The sequence below is a fragment of the Scyliorhinus torazame genome, chromosome 13 (genome assembly GCF_047496885.1).
Source record: "Scyliorhinus torazame isolate Kashiwa2021f chromosome 13, sScyTor2.1, whole genome shotgun sequence".
Lineage (NCBI taxonomy): Eukaryota > Metazoa > Chordata > Chondrichthyes > Carcharhiniformes > Scyliorhinidae > Scyliorhinus > Scyliorhinus torazame.
Window position 1 is genome coordinate 80324470 of NC_092719.1, and position 27485 is coordinate 80351954.

At 49.1% G+C, this 27485-nt stretch overlaps 1 protein-coding gene across 4 annotated transcripts in view; it reads left to right on the forward strand.

Moving 5' to 3' along the window:
* The window catches only part of plekhg7 (pleckstrin homology domain containing, family G (with RhoGef domain) member 7), a 190263-nt gene that overhangs the window by 148768 nt on the left and 14010 nt on the right, over positions 1 to 27485 (forward strand). For 3 of the 4 annotated variants that reach the window (XM_072471859.1, XM_072471860.1, XM_072471858.1), the window contains exons 9-12: positions 11790 to 11873; positions 13254 to 13364; positions 16379 to 16553; positions 19324 to 19439. In XM_072471859.1, coding sequence (XP_072327960.1) covers positions 11790 to 11873; positions 13254 to 13364; positions 16379 to 16553; positions 19324 to 19439 — 486 coding nt within the window. The remainder of the gene's footprint in view (positions 1 to 11789; positions 11874 to 13253; positions 13365 to 16378; positions 16554 to 19323; positions 19440 to 27485) is intronic. The other variant, XM_072471861.1, reaches the window with a different exon arrangement.

Genomic DNA, 27485 nt, shown 5'->3' on the forward strand with positions numbered 1-27485 from the left:
GTCCGGCTGATCATGGCCGCAGATGGTCACATTGTCTAGATACAGAAACGTGGCCCGCAAGCCGTACCGGTCGACTATTCGGTCCATCTCCCTTTGGAAGACCGAAACCCCATTGGTGACGCCGAAGGGGTCCCTATGGAAGTGATATAGCCGGCCGTCTGCCTCGAAGGCGGCATAAGGTCGGTCCGATTTACGGATGGGGAGCTGGTGGTAAGCGGATTTCAGGTCCACTGTTGTTAAGACCCGGTAGTGTGCAACCTGGTTAACCATGTCAGATATGCGTGGGAGGGGGGTACGCGTTGAGCTGCGTGTACCTGTTGGTCTGGCTGTAGTCCACGACCATTCGGTGTTTCTCCCCAGTTTTAACGCCTACCACTTGGGCTCTCCAGGGGCTGTTGCTGGCCTCGATGACTCCCTCCCGAAGCAACCGCTGGACCTCAGACCTGATGAAGGCCTTATCCTGGGTGCTGTACCGTCTGCTCCTGGTGGCGACGGGTTTGCAATCAGTGAGGGGTGGTAAGGGTCCGCCGAATTTAAGGGTCAGGCTCTGGAGGTTGCACTAAAAGTCCAGGCCGAGGATAAGTGCAGCGCAGAGGTTAGGGAGGACGTAGAGGCGAAAACCGTGGAACTCTACGCCTTGGACTGTGAGTGTGACCGTGCAGTACCCCCGGATCACGACGCGATGGGATCCGGAGGCCAGGGAGATACTTTGATTGGTAGGGTGTACCTTAAGGGAGCAACGCCTTACCATATTCGGGTGTACAAAGCTCTCGGTGCTCTCGGAATCCAGTAGGCAGGAGGTCACATGGCCATTGACTTTCATGCTGGTGGATGCGTTGGTCAGAGTCTGTGGTCGGCACTGGTCGATTGTCATGAATGCGAGCCGTGGTTGATCGTCGGATAATGAGGCAGCCATTGAGTTGGGGTCCTGAAACGTTGTTGGTATCCATGTGCTGCGGGGTGGACAAGATGGCGGTGCCTGGAGGTCCTGGGGATTACAAAATGGCAGCGCCCATGGAACGCACGTTCTGGGTGTGGAGCAAGATGGCGGCACCCATGAAACGCACGTGTTGTGCGGGGGAGAAGATGGCGGCCCCCATGGCTCGCACGTGGCCGGGGGAGGAGAGGAGGATAGCGGCGCCCATTGTCCGTGACCGGAGGGTGGGGGCGACCGCGGCGCGGGCCTGGCACACTGCTGCGTAGTGGCCCTTCTTCCCGCAGGCCTTACAAAGGTCAGTGCGGGCCAGGCAGCGTTGGCAGGGGTGTCTTTGCTGGCCGCTAAAATAGCATCGGGGCATTTGGAATGGGCGTCTACTATTATAAACAACATTGAACCCATAAACGGGCCTGCAACATTGACATGAAGTCACTACCATGGTCTACCTGGCCATTCCCATGGGTGCAGTGGAGCTGCCGGTGGCACCTTCTGCCCTTGTTGGCACCGACCTACCAATGCCGCTATGTCTGTGTCCAGGCCTGGCCACCAGACATAGCTTCTGGCCAGCATCTTCATTTCTGAGACTCCTGGGTGCCCATGATGTAGTTCAGCCAATATGGCTCGACAGCCTTGACTTGGAACTATTACTCAAGCCCCCCATAGCAGGTTCCCGTCTTCCACGGTGATCTGCTCTCTTCTGCTCCAGTAAGGGTGGAATTCTGCCTGGACTGGTCTTTCCATCTCCCCAGTTAGCACCATGTGTTTTATTTTTGATAAAACCGGGTCCCTTTGGGTCCATAAACGAATGTTCTGTGCGGCCACTGGAAGGGTGTCCAGGAAATGTAACGTCATTACAGTTTCCTCTATTTTGGGCACTAATGGCGGGGTGTCCGGAAATGGCAGCCTGCTTAGTGCATCGGCGTTTGCCACCTGGGTTCCTGGCCGATGCTCCAGTTGGTACTGGTACGCCGCCAGTAGTAGGGCCCAGCGTGGATCCGGGCTGAAGCTATTGGTGGTATTGCTTTGTCTTCTTTCAAACGCAGCAATGGCTTGTGGTCTGTAATTATAGTGAATTTCCGTCCATACAAGTACTGGTGAAATTTCTTCACCGCGAAGATCACAGCCAGTCCTTCCTTTTCGATTTGGGGGTACTTTCGTTCTGCTGCTGCCAGCGTCCTGGAAGCAAATGCTATAGGTCGTTCCTGTCCGTTTTGTCCTCTGTGTGCCAAACCTGCACCAACGCCATATGGAGACGCATCGCACGTGAGCACCAACTCTTTTCTGGGGTCGTAGTGTGCCAAGACGTTCTGAGGAAAGCTGATCTTTTATCTTCTTGAAAGCCCTGTCTTGGCGGGCGGACCACTCCCAGGCTTGCCCCTTTTTTTTAATAAATATTTTATTGAAAATTTTTGGTCAACCAACACAGTACATTGTGCATCCTTTACACAATATTATAACAACACAAATAACAATGACCTATTTTATAAACAAACAAAAAATTTTTTTTTTTAAATGAATAAATAATAAATAACAAAAATGAAAACTAACCCTAATTGGCAACTGCCTTATCACAAGTAACACTCTCCAAAAATATAATTTAACAGTCCAATATATAATTATCTGTAGCAATGACCTATACATATTATACAGTATATATTAACAACCCTGAGAGTCCTTCTGGTTCCTCCTCCGCCCCCCCCGATCCTGGGCTGCTGCTGCTGCCTTCTTTTTTCCATTCCATCTATCTTTCTGCGAGGTATTCGACGAACGGTTGCCACCGCCTGGTGAACCCTTGAGCCGACCCCCTTAGAACGAACTTAATCCGCTCTCACTTTATAAACCCTGCCATGTCATTTATCCAGGTCTCCACCCCCAGGGGCTTGGCTTCTTTCCACATTAACAATATCCTGCGCCAGGCTACTAGGGACGCAAAGGCCAAAACATCGGCCTCTCTCGCCTCCTGCACTCCCGGCTCTTGTGCAACCCCAAATATAGCCAACCCCCAGCTTGGTTCGACCCGGACCCCCACTACTTTTGAAAGCACCTTTGTCACCCCCATCCAAAACCCCTGTAGTGCCGGGCATGACCAAAACATATGGGTATGATTCGCTGGGCTTCTCGAGCACCTCGCACACCTATCCTCCACCCCAAAAAATTTACTGAGCCATGCTCCAGTCATATGCGCCCTGTGTAATACCTTAAACTGAATCAGGCTTAGCCTGGCACACGAGGACGACGAGTTTACCCTGCTTAGGGCATCTGCCCACAGCCCCTCCTCGATCTCCTCCCCCAGCTCTTCTTCCCATTTCCCTTTTAGTTCATCTACCATAGTCTCCCCTTCGTCCCTCATTTCCCTATATATATCTGACACCTTACCATCCCCCACCCATGTCTTTGAGATCACTCTGTCCTGCACCTCTTGTGTCGGGAGCTGCGGGAATTCCCTCACCTGTTGCCTCGCAAAAGCCCTCAGTTGCATATACCTGAATGCATTCCCTTGGGGCAACCCATATTTCTCGGTCAGCGCTCCCAGACTCGCGAACTTCCCATCCACAAACAGATCTTTCAGTTGCGTTATTCCTGCTCTTTGCCACATTCCACATCCCCCATCCATTCCCCCCGGGGCAAACCCTATGGTTGTTTCTTATCGGGGACCCCCCCAAGGCTCCAGTCTTTCCCCAATGCCGTCTCCACTGTCCCCAAATCTTCAGTGTAGCCACCACCACCGGGCTTGTGGTGTAGTTCCTCGGTGAGAACGGCAATGGGGCTGTCACCATAGCCTGTAGGCTAGTCCCCCGACAGGACGCCCTCTCCAATCTCTTCCACGCCGCTCCCTCCTCCTCTCCCATCCACTTACTCACCATTGAAATATTAGCGGCCCAATAATACTCACTTAGGCTCGGTAGTGCCAGCCCCCCCCCTATCCCTGCTACGCTGTAAGAATCCCTTCCTCACTCTCGGGGTCTTCCCGGCCCACACAAAACCCATGATGCTCTTTTCAATCCTTTTAAAAAAAGCCTTCGTGATCACCACCGGGGGGCACTGAAACACAAAGAGGAATCTCGGGAGGACCACCATCTTAACCGCCTGCACCCTCCTGCCAGTGACAGGGATACCATATCCCATCTCTTGAAATCCTCCTCCATTTGTTCCACCAACTGCGTTAAATTTAACCTATGCAATGTGCCCCAATTCTTGGCTATCTGGATCCCCAGGTAACGAAAGTCCCTTGTTACCTTCCTCAACGGTAGGTCCTCTATTTCTCTACTCTGCTCCCCTGGATGCACCACAAACAACTCACTTTTCCCCATGTTCAATTTATACCCTGAAAAATCCCCAAACTCCCCAAGTATCCGCATTATTTCTGGCATCCCCTCCGCCGGGTCTGCCACGTATAGTAGCAAATCGTCCGCATACAAAGATACCCGGTGTTCTTCTCCTCCTCTAAGTACTCCCCTCCACTTCTTGGAACCCCTCAACGCTATTGCCAGGGGCTCAATCGCCAGTGCAAACAATAATGGGGACAGAGGGCATCCCTGCCTTGTCCCTCTATGGAGCCGAAAATATGCAGATCCCCGTCCATTCGTGACCACGCTCGCCATCGGGGCCCTATACAACAGCTGCACCCATCTAACATACCCCTCTCCAAAACCAAATCTCCTCAACACCTCCCACAAATAATCCCACTCCACTCTATCAAATGCTTTCTCGGCATCCATCGCCACTACTATCTCCGTTTCCCCCTCTGGTGGGGCCATCATCATTACCCCTAACAGCCTCCGTATATTCGTGTTCAGCTGTCTCCCCTTCACAAACCCAGTTTGGTCCTCGTGGACCACCCCGGGACACATTCCTCTATTCTCATTGCCATTACCTTGGCCAGGATCTTGGCATCTACATTTAGGAGGGAAATAGGTCTATAGGACCCGCATTGTAGCGGGTCCTTTTCCTTCTTTAAGAGAAGCGATATCGTTGCTTCAGACATAGTCGGGGGCAGTTGTCCCCTTTCCTTTGCCTCATTAAAGGTCCTCGTCAATACCGGGGCGAGCAAGTCCACATATTTTCTATAGAATTCGACTGGGAATCCATCCGGTCCCGGGGCCTTTCCTGCCTGCATGCTCCTAATTCCTTTCACCACTTCCTCTACCTCGATCTGTGCTCCCAGTCCCACCCTTTCCTGCTCTTCCACCTTGGGAAATTCCAGCCGATCCAAGAAGCCCATCATTCTCTCCCTCCCATCCGGGGGTTGAGCTTCATATAATTTTTTATAAAATGTCTTGAACACTCCATTCACTCTCTCCGCTCCCCGCTCCATCTCTCCTTCCTCATCCCTCACTCCCCCTATTTCCCTCGCTGCTCCCCTTTTCCTCAATTGGTGTGCCAGCAACCTGCTCGCCTTCTCCCCATATTCGTACTGTACACCCTGTGCCTTCCTCCATTGTGCCTCTGCAGTGCCCGTAGTCAGCAAGTCAAATTCTACATGTAGCCTTTGCCTTTCCCTGTACAGTCCCTCCTCCGGTGCTTCCGCATATTGTCTGTCCACCCTCAAAAGTTCTTGCAGCAACCGCTCCCGTTCCTTACTCTCCTGCTTCCCTTTATGTGCCCTTATTGATATCAGCTCCCCTCTAACCACCGCCTTCAACGCCTCCCAGACCACTCCCACCTGGACCTCCCCATTATCATTGAGTTCCAAGTACTTTTCAATGCACCCCCTCACCCTTCGACACACCCCCTCATCTGCCATTAGTCCCATGTCCATTCTCCAGGGTGGGCGCCCTCCTGTTTCCTCCCCTATCTCCAAGTCCACCCAGTGTGGAGCGTGATCCGAAATGGCTATAGCCGTATACTCCGTTCCCCTCACCTTCGGGATCAATGCCCTACCCAGCACAAAAAAGTCTATTCGCGAGTAGACTTTATGGACATAGGAGAAAAACGAGAACTCCTTACTCCTAGGTCTGCTAAATCTCCACAGGTCTGCACCTCCCATCTGCTCCATAAAATCTTTAAGTACCTTGGCTGCTGCCGGCCTCCTTCCAGTCCTGGACTTCGACCTATCCAGCCCTGGTTCCAACACCGTATTAAAATCTCCCCCCATTATCAGCTTTCCCATCTCTAGGTCCGGAATGCGTCCTAGCATCCGCCTTATAAAATTGGCATCATCCCAGTTCGGGGCATATACGTTTACCAAAACCACTGTCTCCCCCTGTAGTTTGCCACTCACCATCACGTATCTGCCCCCGTTATCCGCCACTATAGTCTTTGCCTCGAACATTACCCCCTTCCCCACTAATATAGCCACCCCCCTGTTTTTCGCATCTAGCCCCGAATGGAACACCTGCCCCACCCATCCTTTGCGTAGCCTAACCTGGTCTATCAGTTTCAGGTGCGTTTCCTGTAACATAACCACATCTGCCTTAAGTTTCTTAAGGTGTGCGAGTACCCGTGCCCTCTTTATCGGCCCGTTCAGCCCTCTCACGTTCCACGTGATCAGCCGAGTTGGGGGGCTTCCTACCCCCCCCCCCCCCCCCCCCCCCCCTTGTCGATTAGCCATCACCTTTTTCCAGCTCCTCACCCGGTTCCCACGCAGCTGTATCTCCCCCAGGCGGTGCCCCCCCCCGCCCATCCTCTCCCATACCAGCTCCCCCCTCTCCCCAGCAGCAGCAACCCAGTAATTCCCCCCTCCCACCCCCCCCGCTAGATCCCCCGCTAGCGTAATTACTCCCCCCATGTTGCTCCCAGAAGTCAGCAAACTCTGGCTGACCTCGGCTTCCCCCCGTGACCTCGGCTCGCACCGTGCGCGCCCCCTCCTTCCTGCTTCTCTATTCCCGCCATGATTATCATAGCGCGGGAACCAAGCCCGCGCTTCTTCCTTGGCCCCCAATGGCCAACGCCCCATCTCCTCCACCTCCCCTCCTCCCCCCATCACCACCTGTGGGAGAGAGAAAAGTTACCACATCGCAGGATTAGTACATAAAACCCCTCTTTGCCCCCCACATTCGCCCCACCACTTTGTTCGAACGTTCTTTTTAATAACCCGCTCATTCCAGTTTTTCTTCCACAATAAAAGTCCACGCTTCATCCGCCGTCTCAAAGTAGTGGTGCCTCCCTCGATATGTGACCCACAGTCTTGCCGGTTGCAGCATTCCAAATTTTATCTTCTTTTTATGAAGCACCGCCTTGGCCCGATTAAAGCTCGCCCTCCTTCTCGCCACCTCCGCACTCCAGTCTTGATAAACGCGGATCACCGCGTTCTCCCATTTACTGCTCCAAGTTTTCTTCGCCCATCTAAGGACCATTTCTCTATCCTTAAAACGGAGGAATCTCACCACTATGGCTCTGGGAATTTCTCCTGCTCTCGGTCCTCGCGCCATCACTCGGTATGCTCCCTCCACCTCCAACGGACCCGCCGGGGCCTCCGCTCCCATTAACGAGTGCAGCATCGTGCTCACATATGCCCCGACGTCCGCTCCCTCCACACCTTCAGGAAGACCAAGAATCCTCAGGTTGTTCCTCCTTGCGTTGTTTTCCAGTGCCTCCAACCTTTCCACACATCGTTTCTGATGTGCCTCCTGCGTCTCCGTCTTCACCACCAGGCCCTGTATGTCGTCCTCATTCTCGGCTGCCTTTGCCTTCACGACCCGAAGCTCCCGCTCCTGGGTCTTTTGTTCCTCCTTTAGCCCTTCGATCGCCTGTAGTATCGGGGCCAACAGCTCTTTCTTCATTTCCTTTTTGATCTCTTCCACACAGCATTTCAAGAACTCTTGTTGTTCAGGGCCCCATGTTAAACTGCCACCTTCCGACGCCATCTTGGTTTTTGCTTGCCTTCCTTGCCGCTGTTCTAAAGGATCCACTGCAATCTGGCCACTTTCTCCTCCTTTTTCCATCCGTATCCAGGGGGGATTCCCTTCTGGTTTACCGCACAGTGTTTTTAGCCGTCAAAATTGCCGTTGGGGCTCCTATCAAGAGCCCAAAAGTCCGTTTCACATGGAGCTGCCGAAACGTGCGACTCAGCTGGTCATCGCCGCACCCGGAAGTCCCCGGGAACTCGTATTCTAATTGGCCAATCTCAAAGGCTTGGCCTAAGTCATTACACCCTCCAACTCTTCCTCCCCCACACTAACCCTTCCAACTCTCCATCCCCCACCCTGAGCCCCTCCAACTCTCCCTCTCCCACCCTGAGCCCCTCCAACTCTCCCTCCCATACCCTGAGCCCCTCCAACTCTATCTCCCACATCCTGAGCACCTCCAACTCTCTCACCCACCCTGAGCCCTTCCAACTCTCCGTCCCCCACCCTTACCCTTCCAACTCTTCCTCCCACCCTGAGCACTTTCAACTCTCCCTCCCCCACCCTGAGCACTTTCAACTCTTCCTCCCCCATCCTGAGCCCTTCCAACTCTCCCACCCCCACCCTGAACACTTTCAACTCTCCCTCCCCCATCCTGAGCACTTTCAACTCTTCCTCCCCCACCCTGAGCCCTTCCAACTCTCCCTCCCCCACCCTGAGCACTTTCAACTCTCCCTCCCCCACCCTGAGCACTTTTAACTCTCCCTCCCCAACCCTGAGCACCTTCAACTCTCCCTCCCCCATCCTGAGCACTTTCAACTCTTCCTCCCCCCCCCCCACTGAGCACTTTCACCTCTCCCTCCCCCACCCAGAGCACTTTCATCTCTCCCTCCCCACCCTGAGGCCTTCCAACTCTTCCTCCCCCATCCTGAGCACTTTCAACTCTTCCTCCCCCACCCTGAGCCCTTTCAACTCTCCCTTCCCCACCCTGAGCCCTTTCAACTCTCCCTCCCCATCCTGAGCACTTTCAACTCTCCCTCCACCACCCTGAGCACTTTCAACTCTCCGTCCCCCACCCTGAGCACTTTCAACTCTCCCTCGCCACCCTGAGCACTTTCAACTCTCCCTCCCCCACCCTGAGCCCATCCAACTCTCCCTCCCCACCCTGAGCACTTTCAACTCTCCCTCCCCCACCCTGAGCACTTTCAACTCTCTCTCCCCACCCTGAGCCCCTCCAACTCTCCCTCCCGCACCCTGAGCCCCTCCAACTCTCCCTCCCATACCATGAGCCCCTCCAACTCTACCTCCGCCACCCTGAGCACCTCCAACTCTCCCTCCCCCACCCTGAGCACTTTCAACTCTCCCTCCCCCACCCTGAGCACTTTCAACTCTCCCTCCCCACCCTGAGCCCCTCCAACTCTCCCTCCCCCACCCTGAGCCCCTCCAACTCTACCTCCCACATCCTGAGCACCTCCAACTCCCTCACCCACACTGAGCCCTTCCAACTCTCCGTCCCCCACCCTTACCCTTCCAACTCTTCCTCCCACCCTGAGCACTTTCAACTCACCCTCCCCCACCCTGAGCCCTTCCAACTCTCCCTCCCCCACCCTGAGCACTTTCAACTCTCCCTGCCCATCCTGAGCACTTTCAACTCTCCCTCCCCCACCCTGAGCCCTTCCAACTCTCCCTCCCCCACCCTGAGCCCTTCCAACTCTCCCTCCCCCACCCTGAGCCCCTCCAACTCTCCCTCCCATACCCTGAGCCCCTCCAACTCTACCTCCCACATCCTGAGCACCTCCAACTCCCTCACCCACACTGAGCCCTTCCAACTCTCCGTCCCCCACCCTTACCCTTCCAACTCTTCCTCCCACCCTGAGCACTTTCAACTCCCCCCCACCCTGAGCCCTTCCAACTCTCCCTCCCCCACCCTGAGCACTTTCAACTCTCCCTGCCCATCCTGAGCACTTTCAACTCTCCCTCCCCCACCCTGAGCCCTTCCAACTCTCCCTCCCCCACCCTGAGCCCTTCCAACTCTCCCTCCCCACCCTGAGCCCTTCCAACTCTCCCTCCCCCACCCTGAGCCCTTCCAACTCTCCCTCCCCCACCCTGAGCCCTTCCAACTCTCCCTCCCCCACCCTGAGCCCTTCCAACTCTCCCTCCCCCACCCTGAGCCCTTCCAACTCTCCCTCCCCCACCCTGAGCACTTTCAACTCTCCCTCCCCCACCCTGAGCACTTTCAACTCTCCCTCCCCCACACTGAGCCCTTCCAACTCTCCCTCCCCCACCCTGAGCACTTTCAACTCTCCCTCCCCCACCCTGAGCCCTTCCAACTCTCCCTCCCCCACCCTGAGCACTTTCAACTCTCCCTCCCCACCCTGAGCACTTTCAACTCTCCCTCCCCATCCTGAGCACTTTCAACTCTCCCTCCCCCACCCTGAGCCCTTCCAACTCTCCCTCCCCCACCCTGAGCACTTTCAACTCTCCCTCCCCCACCCTGAGCCCTTCCAACTCTCCCTCCCCCACCCTGAGCACTTTCAACTCTCCCTCCCCCACCCTGAGCCCATCCAACTCTCCCTCCCCCACCCTGAGCACTTCCAACTCTCCCTCCCCCACCCTGAGCACTTTCAACTCTCCCTCCCCCACCCTGAGCACGGTCAACTCTCCCTCCGCACCCTGAGCACTTTAAACTCTCCCTCCCCATCCTGAGCACTTTCAACTCTCTCTCCCCCACCCTGAGCCCTTCCAACTCTCCCTCCCCTACCCTGAGCACTTTCAACTCTCTCTCCCCCACCCTGAGCCCCTCCACCTCTCTGCCCCACCTTGAGCCCTTCAGACTCTCAATACCACCCTGAGTCCCTCCACCTCCCCCTCCCACACCCTGAGTCCCTCAACCTCCCCCTCCCCGCCCTGAGTCCCTCCAACTCTCCCTCCCACACCCTGAGTCCCTCCAACTCTCCCTCCCACACCCTGGGCCCCTCCATCTCTCCCTTTTTAAACATGCTACTGAAAACCCATCTCTTTGAGCAAGCCTTTTATTACTCCTCTGAATCACTCATTTGCTTTGACATGCATTTTCCTCAATTCTCTGAAATACTTTGAGACTTTTAAAAAATTCATCCTCGAGATGTGAGCGTCACTGGCAAGCTAACACTTATTGTCCATAGATAGTTGCCTAGGTGTTGGTGGTGGTTTGTTGTATCTTGCTAGATAAAGTCAATTGTGTTGGTGTTGGACTGGAGCCACATATTGCCCAGACCAGGTAAAGATAGCAGGTTACCTTCCCTGAAGGCTAATGAAAAGTTTTTTCATCGACATTAAAGTTGCGAGCTATTGTTGAGTTGGCCTATTGTAAATAAGTTACACTTGATGCATCCTGAATCTTACCTCATTGATACTGAATGTAAATTGTACAGGGATCACTATTGTGTCATTGCTTAATGGTGCTCATGATTCATTTACAAATATAGTGACTTAGTGGCAAAACATTTGAGTTTTGCTGAAAAAAGACATGCTGTCAAAGTTTTTCATCTTCCACTCATCAGCACAGAGACAATAATTTAAAGTTTCAGGGTGATCAACAATTTATTCTGCATGAGAAAAGGATGCTGATTGGTTGGCAAGTTGACTGATTGGTTGAGGTGTTGCAGTGGAGAATGCACCAGGGAACTATTGTCTCCCATCTTTCGTTTAATTCAAAAAAAGTGCAATGCCTGGACATGTTCCTTTTGCCTGCAGAGGACAAATGAATACATTTAGCTTCCTGCAAGTGTAAATGACTCCCATCTTACATTGGTTGTATTTGTATTTCTTAACATACTCAAGGTTATTCAGATAGTGTTGTCCAATTGTGGAATCACAACTAGCGTTTGCATTGTTCAGTTTTGAGTTATTTTACTTTTTGCTTTATTGAGCCTTCTCAGTCTTTTTTCAGCAATACTCCAAAATAGTTCAAGCGTAGTTGTAAATTTTGCACAGAACACAAGTTGCAATTGGGTATCTACAGCAGGAGGTGTTTTGTATCTCACATTTCAAATAATGTAATCCTGTGTATTGTTTGATCATATTAGGTGAGCTTTGATTTCTTGACCGGTCTCCTGGATACAATTCAGAGCTCTTGGAAGCTATCATCACTCGCTGCTGTGTTATCAAAGGTACTTGCTACTAAATAGTTTCTGTGTATGATTTTTAATGCTGAGTGTAGAAGCATAACACCCCAGCTCTGAAATCAGAAGAAATGAATCTTGAACAATTGCCATGGTACCGCCTTTAACCATCTTACCCAGTGTCCCCTGATTTATACAACACTGGAGTTCATTGTTCTCAAGTCTCTTTGCCATGAAAGGTCACTGCACAGCATGGGCCTTGGCTGGTTTGCTACTCAAAGGGTTGCAGAAGTCAATTAAAGCACCCTTAATGCTAGTCAGATGAGATGAGCTAAGTTAGACAGGTTGGGTATGAAACCTAGCATGTTCTTTTTTGCATATTTATTGTGGTTTAGGTTTCAATCTTGAGCAATCCTAATCCAATGGACAATCCCAAATCAACAGCACGTTTTACGTCTCTCTAGATTTACATCTCCACTAACCGCCGTAGAAGTCCAGTGTACACTCTCACAAAGTTAAAATGACCTCCGTTGTATTTACCAGTGCAGGCACCAGGGAGGGTGAGATGTTCGGTTGTCCAATATTCTGTATGGAGAAAAAGGACAGAACATTTGAATTGCTCCAGTAACTTTCACAACCTCAATTCCCTATATACATTCCAGCCAATGAGGCAGTCACTATTGTAACGTATGTGCTAATCAGTGTACGCACAGCAAGACTCCATCATTTGATAACAACCAGATAATCTGTTCTGGTAAAGTTAGATGATGGATAAATTTTGCCCGGGACACTGGGAAGAACCACCCAGCTTTTCTGTGAACAATGCAGTGGGATATAACTAGCTTCTATATAAATACATTACAACATTCGATTGTTGCAATTATGGAAATCTCAGAAGCTTGTAGCCGAGGAGGAGGCCATTCTGCCCATCCAAACTGTGCTGGTTAGTTGCCACAGCAACACCAAATGCGCTAAGAGGCTGATTACTGTAAAAGCAATTGGTCTCATTTTCAGAGTCCATGAGGATCACTGTGCAAAATTCACAGAATTGTCCATTTGAGCCTTACATTGTACCAGACGTAAGCAGATGAATTTTATCATATCATTCAACGTTGTTTTTGATCTCTCCATGGCCACCCCTTCCTATCTGTGTAACCTCGTCCAGCTCCACAAATCTCTTGCTGTATATTTGACCAACGAGTATTGGTGCCGAGGAAAAATGGATAAGAAATAGAAGCAGGAGTACACCAGGCAGCCTGCTCCGCCATTCAACACCAGTCCATTCCCCTTCAGTAATGTCACTGCACCTGATGCAGAGAACCCATGCTGTATTTCATTTTGATGTGATCACTGCTTCCATATTTTTAGATTTACTGATTTTGATGAAATTGATTTTCTTTCCCTGATGCAAAAATGTTCTTCCATCAGTTTCAGGAGAGCGTATGCTGCAGTCATCATGAGTATTGCCTGAATTATTCCTCAGCTAATCTCTACCTCAATAACCTGAAGACGAGGGAGGACTTTGGCACCTTTCTTAAAGTATAATACCTATTCTGACTCTCTACTGTGCTTTGTTACTTTATTCTTTCATGGGATGTGGGCGTCACTGGGAAAGCCAGCATTTGTTGCCAATCCCTAATTGCCCCTTGAACTAATTGGCTGGCTCGGCCAGTTGAGAATCAGTCACATTTCTGCAGATCTGGGGGTCACATGTAAGCCAGACCAGCAGATTTCCCTCTGACTCATGGGTACCTTTTGTATTAAAACAAACTTTAATTTAAATACAGAATTGACCGCATTAACAACAGAGAAAAAGTTACAATTTAAGTGAAAAATAAACTTTAACGTATTTCCTAAACCTGTCAGGACATTCCAATTAAGCAATTAGCTCAAATGCCACTCATGAATAAAGTTAACAACCAGGTTTTTACTTGCTTTTCTCTGTGCAGGATCTTTGGAGAGAGAACCTGTCAGAGCCAAAACTGAAACACCTCTGTTCAGATTAAAATCCTAGGAAGAACCAATATTTTCAGACACACGTGGCTCCTCATCTTAATTACATCACCTGTACCCAAAGCATAAGGCATTCTTCTGTCTCCTCCCACAAGGTGTCCCATGACCTGTTTAGCCAGGACCAAACACAATACCCCTCATAAATTATCTTCACCCCAGTTGTCCTTTATATGTAAATAATATTCCATTAGCTAGCCAGCTGCAAACAACTAAATAGTCCTCAAATCTATTAGCAGACACTTCACCTGCAAAATCAATGATTACTTCACTTTTACTACACCTTAATCACAGTTTTAGTAGACATACTGTCTGTATGCATCTTAACCCATGGTTTAATTGCATTACTGCAAAAATATATATAAACTATAAAACAATTTCTTACATTCAGCATAAATTTGTGTTGGCACCAAGTGCGATGAAGAAATGTGCTTTGAAAAATTGGCAGACTGTTGTAAAAACCTCACTGGTTCATTGGTGCCCTTCAAGGAAGAGAGGTTGTCTGGGTCGACACCTGTCTAAGTTGACACAAAATCTCCCAAGAAGTGATGAGTCACTCAGTCAGACAAGAATCGCTATGTTCTCAGCAATACATTCAGCCTTGTCACAATGACGAAAGAGCCAGAGACGACATCAGGAAACATGTGGAATGTACCACCTCAGAGTGGGTGGAGGAAGATTCAACTGAGCTTTTTAAAGGGAATTTGATGCTTATCTGAAGAGAAAGACTTAGCAGGACTAGAGAGAATAAGGAATGGAGTGGGACTAAATGAGTTGTTCTTATAGAGAATCAGCACAGATATAATGGCCTCCGTCTATGCCATAACCATTCTATGGTCCTATATATTCCATATCAAGCCAACTGTCTATGGGGCCATGGTAGTGCAGGTTTGCGGCCATTAGGATTTACCATGAGAGTTATAAAAGACCACCGATACAGTCATGTCACAGCAGGGAAGGAAACCTGCTGTCCTCACCCAGTACCTGGTCATGTAGCTGGGACTTCCCCACCCTCCGAAATGGCCTAGCAAACCACTCCACGGCTTCAAACCTCAAGGGAACGAGCGTAGGGCAATAAATGCCAACATCCTGGCAATTAATTGAAATAAAGGAATGATAAAACTTCTTTCCAGTATGAAAATGAGTAGATCCACCAAGAGATAAAGGCTGCAATAGTAGGGCCGCGGACGTCGCGATCTTGACCTCACCCTCAATGAGGCGGGATCCAGATTTGCATACTAAAGTGAACAGCTAACGTCACTTAAATATGTCAATGCCAGAGTTTCCCAAGGCTGGGGATCGAACGCACAAGCCTGGAAGACCTCTCCATGGCGCCATTTAGCACTGGTTTCCAGAAACGTGGACCAGACGTAATGGCACTTGGGGAGATCTCCCAGCATTTAAAAATGACACCCCTATCTCTTCCTGCAATGGCGAGCTGAGCTCGTCAGTGCAGGAAATAAAGCTAAGTGCAGCCTCAGTGGGACGTTTTTTGCCGAGGCCCAAAAAAGAAACATAATCCTGTTTAATAGCGGGGTTGTTCTCAGCCCTGCAGGTGTCAGGAAACACCCTGCTTAACATGCCCAAAACGGGACTCTGTTTTTTTCTCATTAAATCGTGCCCAAAATCTTTAGACAAGTTTAGACAATATTACCTTTTGCCATCTTTCATAGTGTATTTAAACAAATTGTCTTGAAAACTAGACTTGTGGACAAGAGATTCAAGTCATGAAGACTCGATATGTCAATTTTTTATTCATTCTTCGGATGTGGGCATTGCTAGGCTAGGTCAGCATTTATTGCCCATCCCTAATTACCCTTGAGAAGATGGTGGTGAGTCGCCTTCTTGGGCTGCTGAAGTCCATATGGTGTAGGTGTACCCACAGTGTTCTCAGGGAGGGAGTTCCAGGATTTTGACTCAGCTACAGTGAAGGAACGGCCAATATATTTCCAAGTCAGGATGGTGTGTGGCTTGGAGGGGAACTTGATGTTGGCGACGTTCCCATGTTATCTGCTGCCTTTGCCCTGCTAGGTGGCAAATGTCACAGGTTTGGAAGGTGCTGTTGAAGGTGCCTTTGTTAGTTGCTGCAATGCATCTTGTAGGTGGTGCACACTGTTGCCAGTTGGTGGTAGAGGGAGTGGATAAACAAAGAACAAAGAAAAGTACAGCACAGGAACAGGCCCTTCGGCCCTCCAAGCTCGTGCCGACCATGCTAAATGTTGAAGGTGGTAGATTGGGTGACAATCCACCGGGTTACTTTGTCCTGGATGGTGTTGAGCTTTGCAAGTGTTGTTGGAGCTGCACTCATGCAGTCAAGTGGGGAGTATTCCAACACACTCCTGACTTGTGCCTTGTAGATTGTGGGCAGGCTTTGAGGAGTCAGGAGGTGAGTTACACGCTACAGCCTCTGACTTGCTCTTGAAGCCAACGAGAAGACAAAACCACTTCTACATAACCTATTGTTTGCTGTTTTACATAATCTGTTGGTGAAGCCCTGCTGTTTCTTCAGAAATGTTCCTCTTTATTTCTTTGCATGGTGACAGTGGTGTGAACAGAATGAGCTGTGCAAGCGACTGCACTTGTCCGACTTGCTGGTCTCTCCCTTGCAGAGGTTGACAAAGTACCCGTTACTCCTGAGGGGCATTTGGAAGAGAAGCAACGACGCAGCAGAGAAACAGAGTGTCCAAGCGATCATCAAACAGGTGGACAATTCCATATGTGAGTGCACATTCCTAACTGCAGGAGATTCCTTTCAAATTCGTCTGCTTGGGGTTTTCGAACCATGTGAAGCCAGACTTACTCAGCCCCTTGGCACTTTTGCCACACAGCAGAGAACTCTAAACCTTTAGATTCTTCAAAAGCTTTGGTTTTACCGAACATTATGAGAGAGAGGAGACATCACTTAAGTGGAGAGTACATCAGAGTAGCCCAGACCTCTAGAACATGAGGATGTGGCACTTGAAAGGGGAAACCGGGATAAATTCAAAATGAATCTACAGAAAAGTATTTCAATGAGTGGTGGTGTTGCGGAACATACTAATGATGGTGGAAGCAGCTTGTATTGATTCACTCAAATGCAAAATAGTTTCCTGTTCAGAAAATAACATTTTGTGCATTTTATGGGTAATTTGGGACATGACGTGTAGTGAGTATAGCCTGTTTAGGAGGTTCCGGTATCTCCAGTCTGCTGTAGACTAATTGATAAAGATTGCTCAGTCAACAAATATGTTATTGTATCAGGCCACTGCTAGGATGGTGGAGAGATTAGTTGCACATTGATCTTTTTTCTCCAGCAGTTTCTATTATGTTGCACAATTTTAATTCACCCTGGTTGCCAGGAAACGGGTTGGGGAAGTGGATTAATAATCATGCAGCTCTGTTTCCTGCCAATTCACCCCCAATCTTCATCCCATTGCCCCCCCCACCCAGCCAGCTGCCTGCTTATCACCAGAAATGGTCACCGACTGACTGGCGGTGTTCCCAGTCCTCAAAGAACAAAGAACAGTACAGCACAGGAACAGGCCCTCCGGCCCTCTAAACCTGCACTGATCATCCAACCTAAAACCTTCTATACTTCCCGGGTCCGTATCCCTCTATTCCCATCCTATTCATGTATTTGTCAAGATGCCCCTTAAACATCACTATCATACCTGCTTCCACCACCTCATCCAGCAGTGAGTTCCAGGCACCCACTGCCCTCTGTGTAAAAAACTTCCCTCACACATCTCCTCTAAACTTTGCCCCTTACACCTTAAACCTATGTCCTCTAGTAATTGACTCTTCCAACCTGCGAAAAGCTTCTGACTATCCACTCTATCCATGTCTCTCATAATTTTGTAAATTTCTATCAGGTTGCCCCTCAACCTCTGTCGTTCCAGTGAGAACAAACCGAGTTTATCCAACCTGATTGATTGATTTATTGTCACATGTACCGAAGTACAGTGAAAAGTATTTTAATGCATCCAAGGGAATGTACACAGTACGCACATAGTAGACAAAAAAATAACCGACAGAGAACACTGACAAATGGTACATCAACAAATAGTGATTGGTTACAGTGCAGAACAAGGGCCAAACAAAGCAATACATGAGCAAGAGCAGCATAGGGCATCATGAATAGTATTCTTACAGGGAACAGATCAGTCCGAGGGAGAGTTGTTGAGGAGTCTTGTAGCTGTGGGGAAGAAGCTGTTCCTATGGCCGGATGTGCGGGTCTTCAGACTCTGTATCTTCTTAGGGGCTGGTTTAGCACAGTGGGCTAAATAGCTGGCTTATAATGCAGAACAATGCCAGCAGCGCTGGTTCAATTCCTGTGCCGGCCCCCCTGAACAGGCGCCAGAATGTGGCGACTATAGGATTTTCACAGTAACTTCATTGAAGCCTACTTGTGACAATAAGCCATTATTATTATTATTCTGCCTGATGGAAGGGTCTGGAAAAGGGCAAGGCCTGGGTGTGAGGAGTCTCTGACAATGCGACCACTCATTGAGGAGTCTCTGACAACCTCTCCTCTTAGCCAATGCCTTCCATACCAGGCAACATCCTGGTAAACCTCTTCTGTACCCTCTCCAAAGCCTCCACATCCTTCTGGTAGTGTGGCGACCAGAATTGTGAACTATAGGGCAGCATGTGGCGCAGTGGATAGCACTGGGACTGCGGCGCTGAGGACCCGGGTTCGAATCCCGGCCCTGGGTCACTGTCCGTGTGGAGTTTGCACATTCTCCCCATGTCTGCGTGGGTTTCACCCCCACAACCCAAAGATGTGCTGGTTAGGTGGATTGGCCATGCTAAATTGCCCCTTAATTGGAAAAAAAATAATTGGCTACTCTAAATTTATGGGCAGCACGGTAGCACAAGTGGATAGCACTGTGGCTTCACAGCGCCAGGGTCCCAGGTTCGATTCCCCGCTGGGTCACTGTCTGTGCGGAGTCTGCACGTTCTCCCCGTGTCTGCGTGGGTTTCCTCCGGGTGCTCCGGTTTCCTCCCACAGTCCAAAGACGTGCAGGTTAGGTGGATTGGCCATGCTAAAAATTGCCCGTAGTGTCCATAAGGGTTGGGAGGGGTTATTGGGTTGCGGGGATAGGGTGGAAGTGAGGGATTAATGTGGGTCGGTGCAGACTCGATGGGCCGAATGGCCTCCTTCTGCACTGTATGTTCTATGTATTCTATGTATATTCCACGTGTGGCCTAAAGTTCTATTTGGCTGCAGCATGACTCACCAATTTCTATACTTAATGTCCCAACCGATGAAGGCAAGCATGCCGGATGCCTTTTTGACTACCTAATCCACCTGCGTTGCCACATTCAATGACCTATGGACCTGTACATCCAGATCCCTCTGCCTGTCAATACTCTGAGGTATTGTACATTTCCCAAATGTATTAGACCTTCCAAAATGCATTACCTCACATATGTTCCAGGTCATGCACAAAGTGTTTCAATGTGAAAATCCCCTTGGTTCATAGATTTTTGTTGTGTTGTCTGTCAGGTGACCTTGAGGGGAAAGTGAAATGGTTGGAAAGTTTTCAGAAATTCCAGCAGATTCAAGAGATGATCGTTTGGCCTCCAATCTGGGAAAGAAATAAGAAAGTGTTTCTGCCTGAGGTGAGTCTGCTCTTCTTGCCGTTCGAAAACCCAGGAACTTTAGAATGATCATTTTTTGTTTTACAGTTTTGCAATTTGTCTTTCTGATGGGTTACACCAGGTGCCATCAACAGGCCTTGTTGCTTTCAGTTCATTTATTCTTTAATAGAACATGGGTGTCACTGGCAAGACCAGCATTCATTTCCCATCCCTAATTGCCCTTGAGCTGAGTGGTTTGCCAGGTCATTTCAGAGGGCAACTAAGAGTCAACCACATTGCTGTCACATGTAGGCCAGACCAGATAAATACAGCAGATTTCCTTCCCTAAAGGCATTGGTGAACCAGATGGGTTTTTATGACAATCGAGGATGATTTCATGGTCACCATTAGCTTTATATATTCCATATTTTATTCATTGTATTTAAAGTGCACCATCTACTGTGGTGGGATTTGAACCCATATTCCCAGAGGATTAGCCTGGGCGTCTGGATTGCTAGTCCAGTGACATTACCACTACACCGCTCTCTCCCCAGTTGTCTCTGTTCCAACAAATCTTCCCTAATTTCTTTCTTCTTTCCTCATCACCAAAGCCTCTCACCAGGGATTGTCTTCTACACTCTTTCTCTGATCTTGACATCTTTCTGAACGGAAGACGCCCAAAACAGGACACTACATTCCGATGGTGGCCTAACCTATGATTTGTGCTGACCAATCATTCGCCTTACGTTTGCATAGTAGGTGATCCTATTTATAAAGTCTTGTATTCCATTGGTTTTGTTCGAGCTTTATCAACTTATCCTCCCACTTTTTAAGATTTGTGTTTCAAAGCCTCTAAGTTCCGCCGCTCACCTGGACCCTTTAAAGTTGACCCACTTGTTGCTCAATGCGAGATCTCTGCCCACCCCCCCAATCAGCGTTACTTATGATGAGACATGTTTGAAATGTGCCGTCACCATCTCTTTAAGTGTTTCCTACTGTTTGTGCACTGACATTTGGACCATCTTATCCAAGCTTGTCCATTTTCTAACTCATTGAAATTGGTTTTTTTTTCACCTAAACAGCTTCACCATTGATTGAGTCTTCACCTTTTCGATGCTCGAATCAGTCCTGTTACATAAGGTTCTATTTGTTCAGTGTGGGCAAATGTACGATCACCCAATTTAATCCAAGAAAGATAAATGTTCTCATTGGTGAGAAACAAAACTGTAAAGGGATTAAGCCCCCCCACCTCACAGAGGGCATCAAAGGCAATAACAACAACAACTTGCATTGATGCAGCACCTTTACATCGGAACTGAGGAGCTGGAGGAGGCCATTCGACCCTTTGCAGCTGCTCTGCCATTCATTAACAACATGGTTGATCTGCTGGTGGTCTCAACTCCACTTTCCTGCCTGGCTCCCATAACCCTCGACTCCCTCGTCTGTCAAAAATCTATTTAACTCTGACTTGAATAAATTCAATGATCCAGCCTCCACTCTTATCTGGGAAAGAGAATTCCAGAAACGAATAACCCCCGAGGAGAAAACATTTCTCCTCATCTCTGTCTTAAATGGTAAACCTCTTATTGTTAAATCGTGTTCCCTGGTTCTAGTCTCCCCCACAAGAGGACGCATCCTCCCTGTATTCACCCTAAAGTCCCCTCAAGATCTTATGTGGTCCAAAAAGATCTCTTCTCATTCTTCTAAACTCCAGCGGGTTTGCCGGCCCAACCTGTTCAACCTTCCCTTACAAGATAACCCCTCATCCCAGGACTGAGTCATGTGAACCTTCTCTGAACGGCTTCTAATGCAGTTCTGCCTTTTTTCCAACAAGGAAACCCAAACTGTACACAATACTCCAGATGTGCTCTCACCAAGGCCCTGAACAACTGTAGTATAAATTTCCCTATTTTTATATTCCATTCTCCTGGCACTAATTCCATTTGCCTTCAGAATCACTTGCTGTACCTGCATACTAACATTTTGTGATTCATGTACCAGGACACCCAGATCCCTCCGTACCATTGAGTTCTGCAATCTATCTCCAGTTTTAAAAAAATATTGCTTTTCTATTTGTTATGTTCTTTGTTTTAGCCACAAAGAGAAAGAATCAGGGCTGGCACACGATGAGTTTGTATAACATGGTGCAAGGAATTTATTTACAAAATGCTGCTCAAACCGGGTGTAATAGAGAACGCCACAAAAGCCCGCAAAACGCTCCGATTACATCATTGTGTAACACGTGACGTTACAGCAGTCCATGGTGTTACTCTGATAGGTGACACTATTCTTCCTGCCAAAGTTGCCAAGCACATATTTTCCCCCATTATACTCCGTTTGCCAAAGTTTTGCCCACTCGCTTAACCTGTTTATATCCCTTTTCAGACTCTCTACCTCCCCTTTACAACTTATTTTTCTACCTGACTTGGTGTCATTGACAAATTTGTCTATCGCACATTTGGTTCCTTCATCCAAACATTGGTGTATTGAGGCCCCAGCCCTGATCCCTGGGGCCCTCCACTGGTTACAGCTTGCCAATCCAAAAACGACCAATCCTTCATCCATGCTAATCCTTTACACCATAGAATCCAAAGAAACCCTACAGTGCAGAAGGAGACCATTCAGCCCATCGAGTCTGCACTGACCCTCTGAAAGAGCACCTGACATTGACCCACCCCCCGCTCTATCCCGGTAACCCCACCTAACTCAGCACGGCCAATCCACCTAACCTGCACATCTTTGGAGTGTGGGAGGAAACAGGAGCATCCGGAGGAAACCCACGCAGACATGGGGAGAACGTGAAAACTCCACATAGAGTCACCCCTGGTCAGAATCGAACCCAGGTCCCTGGTGCTGTGAGGCAGCAGTGCTAACCACTATGCCACCATGCCGCTTGTATTGAAGGAAAACATCTCAAAGTGCTGTACAGGAGTAATCAGATCAAAATTGACCTTGAAACAAAGGAAACATTAGGATAGGTGATCAAAAGCTGATCAAAGAAACAGGTTTTCAGGAGGAGAGAATTGGAAGTCAGGGAGGTTTAGGAAGGGAATCCCAAAGCTTAGAGCTTCGCCAGTTGTGGGGGTATTGGGGTGGGTCTGTGCAAGAGGCCAGAGCTGGAGGGAGAGCTTTTGGAGAGAGAGTAACTGGACTCCCAAATGCTTGAACTCTTTTTCATACATGGAGATCAAGTCAGTACCAGGCTATAGATTGGCACTGCTTCACTCATCATCCTGATTGATTTGACAGTTAAACATTCAGGAGGATAACATTGTCTCAAGAGACATAATAGAATGTAACTGACATAAGTAATGATTACATTTGCCTCCGCTTACTCCATCACCATTACAATTCTATAATTTAAAGCTCACTTGCCAAGACGTTGGAACTTTGATTATCTGCCAGAATCTTCATAGATTTGCGTTTGTGCAGGGAAGGGTAGAATTTGGTTTGGGGCAAGTGCTTCACGACCTTTATGAATTCAGCCTGGCCAATGCTTCAATTTAAAATACAACATTAGGTAGAGGTTTGGAGCTCTTGATTATCCACTAATTTCCTTTAACTGTCAATGTTTTCTGTCCCATGATCAAACCTCTCCCGGTTAGACTGCAGGGTGATAGGAAATAACATTGAAGCCAATTCCCCCTGGGAACGGCGACATTTGTGAAGTGATTTTGGAATGTTCCGGTGTGATATTCGTTACTGGCATACAGAGGAGTGCTTATTAGCTCCTGGCAGCTTCATAGACTCTGGCCTGTCGACATGGCAACCACAATCTCGCAAGTGTTTTTTCATCTCCTGTGCCCATATTTGGGGGCGGCCATGACCTGGTGAGAGAGTTTTCATCCCTTATTGATTCTCATCTGCACAACAATGTCAGCAGTATTGTCAGCAGGGACAAAAGGGTGATTTGATTTTAGCCTCACTGCTTTGAGAGTCTCATTGTCCCTTCAGGCAGCTGGTTGTTTGGAGAAGCATCTCCAATTTTCAGATTATGGGCAGAATTCTACCCCCAAAATGTCTAAGTCTTGTCCCCAGCAGGGAAAGCGTTGAGGTTTCCGCTGGATGAGTCGGCGCGATGCAGATCGCAATCAATCCACACGTCGTCTTTTCTTTGGAGCTTTGGGAGATTCCCGCCAGGAAAGAGATGTGCAGGACCTAGAGACACCAGCCCAGTCGGCTCCTTGGAGATCAGGATGCTGTTTTTAATACATGTCCCATCTCCAGGCAAACGTACAGCACCCCACCCTACCCACTCACTATAAAGACCCCCTCCCCACTCGCAGGCATCAGGCCCCCCCATAACAGGTACCAGCCCCTCCCTCAAGTTACCGACACCTCACAATGGGGTCGCCGAAGGCCCCCTTTTTCAGCACCCCCCTCCATGTCCTCCCCCTCTTCAGGCACCCCCCGCCCCCCTTGGCAGTTCTGCCTGGCCTGGTTGACACTGCCTGGTTACCAGCTCCCCTGGCCCTGACCTCCCAGGGGCTGCAATGGCCTCCGAGTCCGCCGCTCTGGTCATCATGTCTGGTCTCCATTGATAGAAGACCAGAAATGATTCCTGCCATCCTCACACTGCGCTGTAAGGGCGTGAACCAGATTGCTTTTAGCGGGGTCGGGAGCATTGCGATTTGTTCAGCTCTCGGTGAATAGTGGGATGTGTGTCGGGAGCAATGTGGGCGGAGAATCGCCCCTGATATTTCCTGGCCCAGGTTTCTCCTGTGTTGTGCTTGTCCAACGAAGGGTCAGCATCATCTTTGCCGAAAAAGTCATCAGCAATGTCAGAGACACGCACATCAGTCTAATGAATGGAAGTCAGACTTTCCTTGTTCGCAAATAATTCATCACTGGGGAGTTTGGCCTCGTTTCAGTCAGCTGGAGGCCTTGAGCAACTGTTCAATCTTAGCTGTTAGATATTAGATTTTTAAAAAGCGTGTGGGATACTTGGAGATAAATAACTTACGTTGAATGTCATTCCCCTGCAGGCTAGTCCTGGGTAATGGAAATAAACAGTGTGGGAGATTAGATCACATTGCTGCTTCCTCCTGTGTTGATTTTGCAACAGCTTACCTCATTCCAGGATAGAGCCATCATCTTAAAAAGAAAGATTTTACATTTTGAAAATACCTTTCATAATCTTGGGACTATCCCAAAGCCCATCAAAGTCAATCACTTTCTTATGAAGTGCAGTTGCTGTTGAAATATAAGAAATGCGGCTACAATTATTGTTTATTTAGCCAATGCAAAGTCCCTGAGCCAAGCAGCTTCTCCCGGTGCTGCTGTGTTGAGTGTGGCCTCTGCTGAGTCTGTGGGTTGGACATTCTTCTATGATGTGGTGCATCGTTTGTTCTCACCCACAGGCACATAGGAGGCTGGCACTAATGTCCCATCTGTGGAGGTTGGCCAAGCAGGGGTCGTGGCTGGTACTGAACCTGTTAAGGGTGGACCACTCTTCCCTTGGAAGGTTGAAAATAGGTGGCGAATTTGCGCGCAGTGAGCTGCCACTAGCAACAATGTGATAACGGTGATGTTGGTTGCGCTGCAGATATTGGCTAGGACACCAGGGAGAACTCTCCCACTCTTCTTCGAAACAGTGCCACGGGTTCTTTGACTGGCTGAGGTGGAGGGGGGTGGGGGGGGGAGGGAGTGGAGGAGATGGTACAGAAGGGACTTTGGTTTAACTGAGCTGAATGACAGCACCCCTGACAGTGCAGCACTCCCTGAGTACCACACTGGAGTGTCGGCCTTGGTTTTGTCTTTGAGGCTCTTGAGCGGAGCTTTAAACCCAAAATCGTCTGGCTCACGGCTGAGGATTCTACCCATGCTACCCATTGAGCCATGGCCACATGGTACTGACATTTACACTCCTAACGTTTGCTTTGGGGAGTCAGGAGGTGAGTTACTCGCCACAGAATTCCCAGATTCTGACCTGTTCTTGTAGCCACAGTATTTATATGACTAGTCCAGTTCCGTTTCTGGTCAATGGTAACCCCCAGGCTGTTGATGGAAGGGGTCATTGCTGAATCCCCCACTATCACTTTGCTGATGATCTAGAGTAGACTGATGGGTTGTAATTGGTTGGGTTGGTTTTGTCCTGCTCCTTGTCAATGGACATACCTGGATAATCTTCCAAATTTCTGGCTCCTGTAGCTGTACTAGAACAGCTTGGCTAGGAGCACGAGAAGCTCTGGAGCGCAAGTCTTCAGTACTATTGCTAGAATGTTGTCAGGGTCCACAGCCATTGTGGTATCCAGTAATTTCAACCATTTCTTGATATCATATGGAGTGAATTAAGTTGGCTGACGATTGGCATCTGATGAGATCTACCATGCGGAATTAGTGAAGTCTTGCGACACTAAAACTCAGTAGAAATTGGAGTTAAACTTCTCGGATGCAAACAAGAATCTTTATTGCCTCTATTTGATTACAATTGAGAGAAACTTCAGTCTATTCTCAATAAAGTCCGGCTAGCAAAATGACTTAAAGAGAAGTAACCTATAAACAATTTAACTTTCAAAATAATACAGAAATAGTTTCTTGCTTACGGCAAAACAGCTTGCATTTACTTCAAGAGTTAGAGTGGAAATGTGAAAATATGAAAATAAGGATACCTAATAGTTAGATCAAAGTATAGAATGATCCTGGGTAAAGATGGCCGTACGGACCGTCATGTTTAAGGAGAATCTTATCAGACTTTAGGCATCTTATCTACACCTCTATGTCATCCTAATTGGTTTGGGTTAGAATCAAATACATTTGATTTGATGGTTAACTGTCGATCCTTAATGTGCAACATAAGTTCTGAATGTTTCATGTTTGAATATTTGTGTATGTTATGGAATGCAATTATGTGCTTTTATCAAGATTGGTTTCTACTGGTTTTCTGCTGACTTTGCTTTTATCCACATTCTGGACAATGGTGCCTTCATATTGCTATGGTGCTTACGTGGCCTTGATCTGATCACTGGTACAGCTCATTTCTTAATGTCAAACTGTCTTTGAAAATATGTTCATTAGAACAATGGGCGGGATTCTGCGAAAACCGGCGGGGCGAGCAACTCCGGCGCTAAGGAGTGGCATGAACCACTCCGGCGTCGGGCCGTCCCGAAGGTACGGAATCCTCCGCACCTTCAGGGCTAGGCCGACCCCGAAGTGGTTTGCGCCGCACCGGCTGGCGCGGAAGGGGTTTGGCGTCATGCCAACCGGCGCTGAAGGGCCTCCGCCGGCCTGCGTGAGTTGCCGCATGCGCGGGAGCACCAGCGTGTACTGGCGTCATCCCAGCGCATGCGCATGGGGGGGGTTCATCTCTGTGTCGGCCATCGAGGACTGTTACAGCGGCCGATGCGGAGGAATAGAGTGCCCCCACGGCACAGGTCCGCCCGCGGATCGGTAGGCCCCGATCGCCCCGAGGACCCCAGAGGCCGCCCGCGGAGCCAGGTCCCGCCGGTAAGTACCTGTTGTAATTTATGCCGGCGGGACCGGCCGAAAACGGGCGGCCACCCAGCCCAACGCGGGCCGGCGAATGACCGGCGCGGCGCGATTCCCGTTCCTGCCAAATCCCCGGCGCCGGAGAATTCGGCAGCCGGCGGGGGCAGGATTCACGCCGCCCCCCGGCGATTCTCCGACCCGGCGGGGGGTCAGAGAATCTCGCCCAATAGCTTTTTCATCTTGCTTAGTGAAAATGTTGTTTTTATCTCCAATTAGTTTATGCATGTGTCAGGCTTTTTGTGTCTCTGTTGAAGCTATGTATTTTGTCATGACCTGAGGTTATGAGTGCTGAAATCCACATTTTAAAATGGGTATTAAAACTGGGTCTTAATATTTACATTAAAATAGCCTTTTAGTACCTATCAGATCTATCAGGAAATAGTTCATTACTATCAGCAAGTGATGCTGGGGACCTCAGGAAGCGATTCCCAATCCTTAGCCCTGCAAATTTTGCATGACGGGGATTGTGAGGAGTTCCCGAGTGATTTTCTTTTTCACTGCCTCTGCCTGGACCACTCTCCAGCTTCCAGATAGGGTCTCTCTTCTGGGGGTGTTCCCGACAGGGGTCTCTCTTCTGGGGGGGGGGTGCTTCTGAGAGGA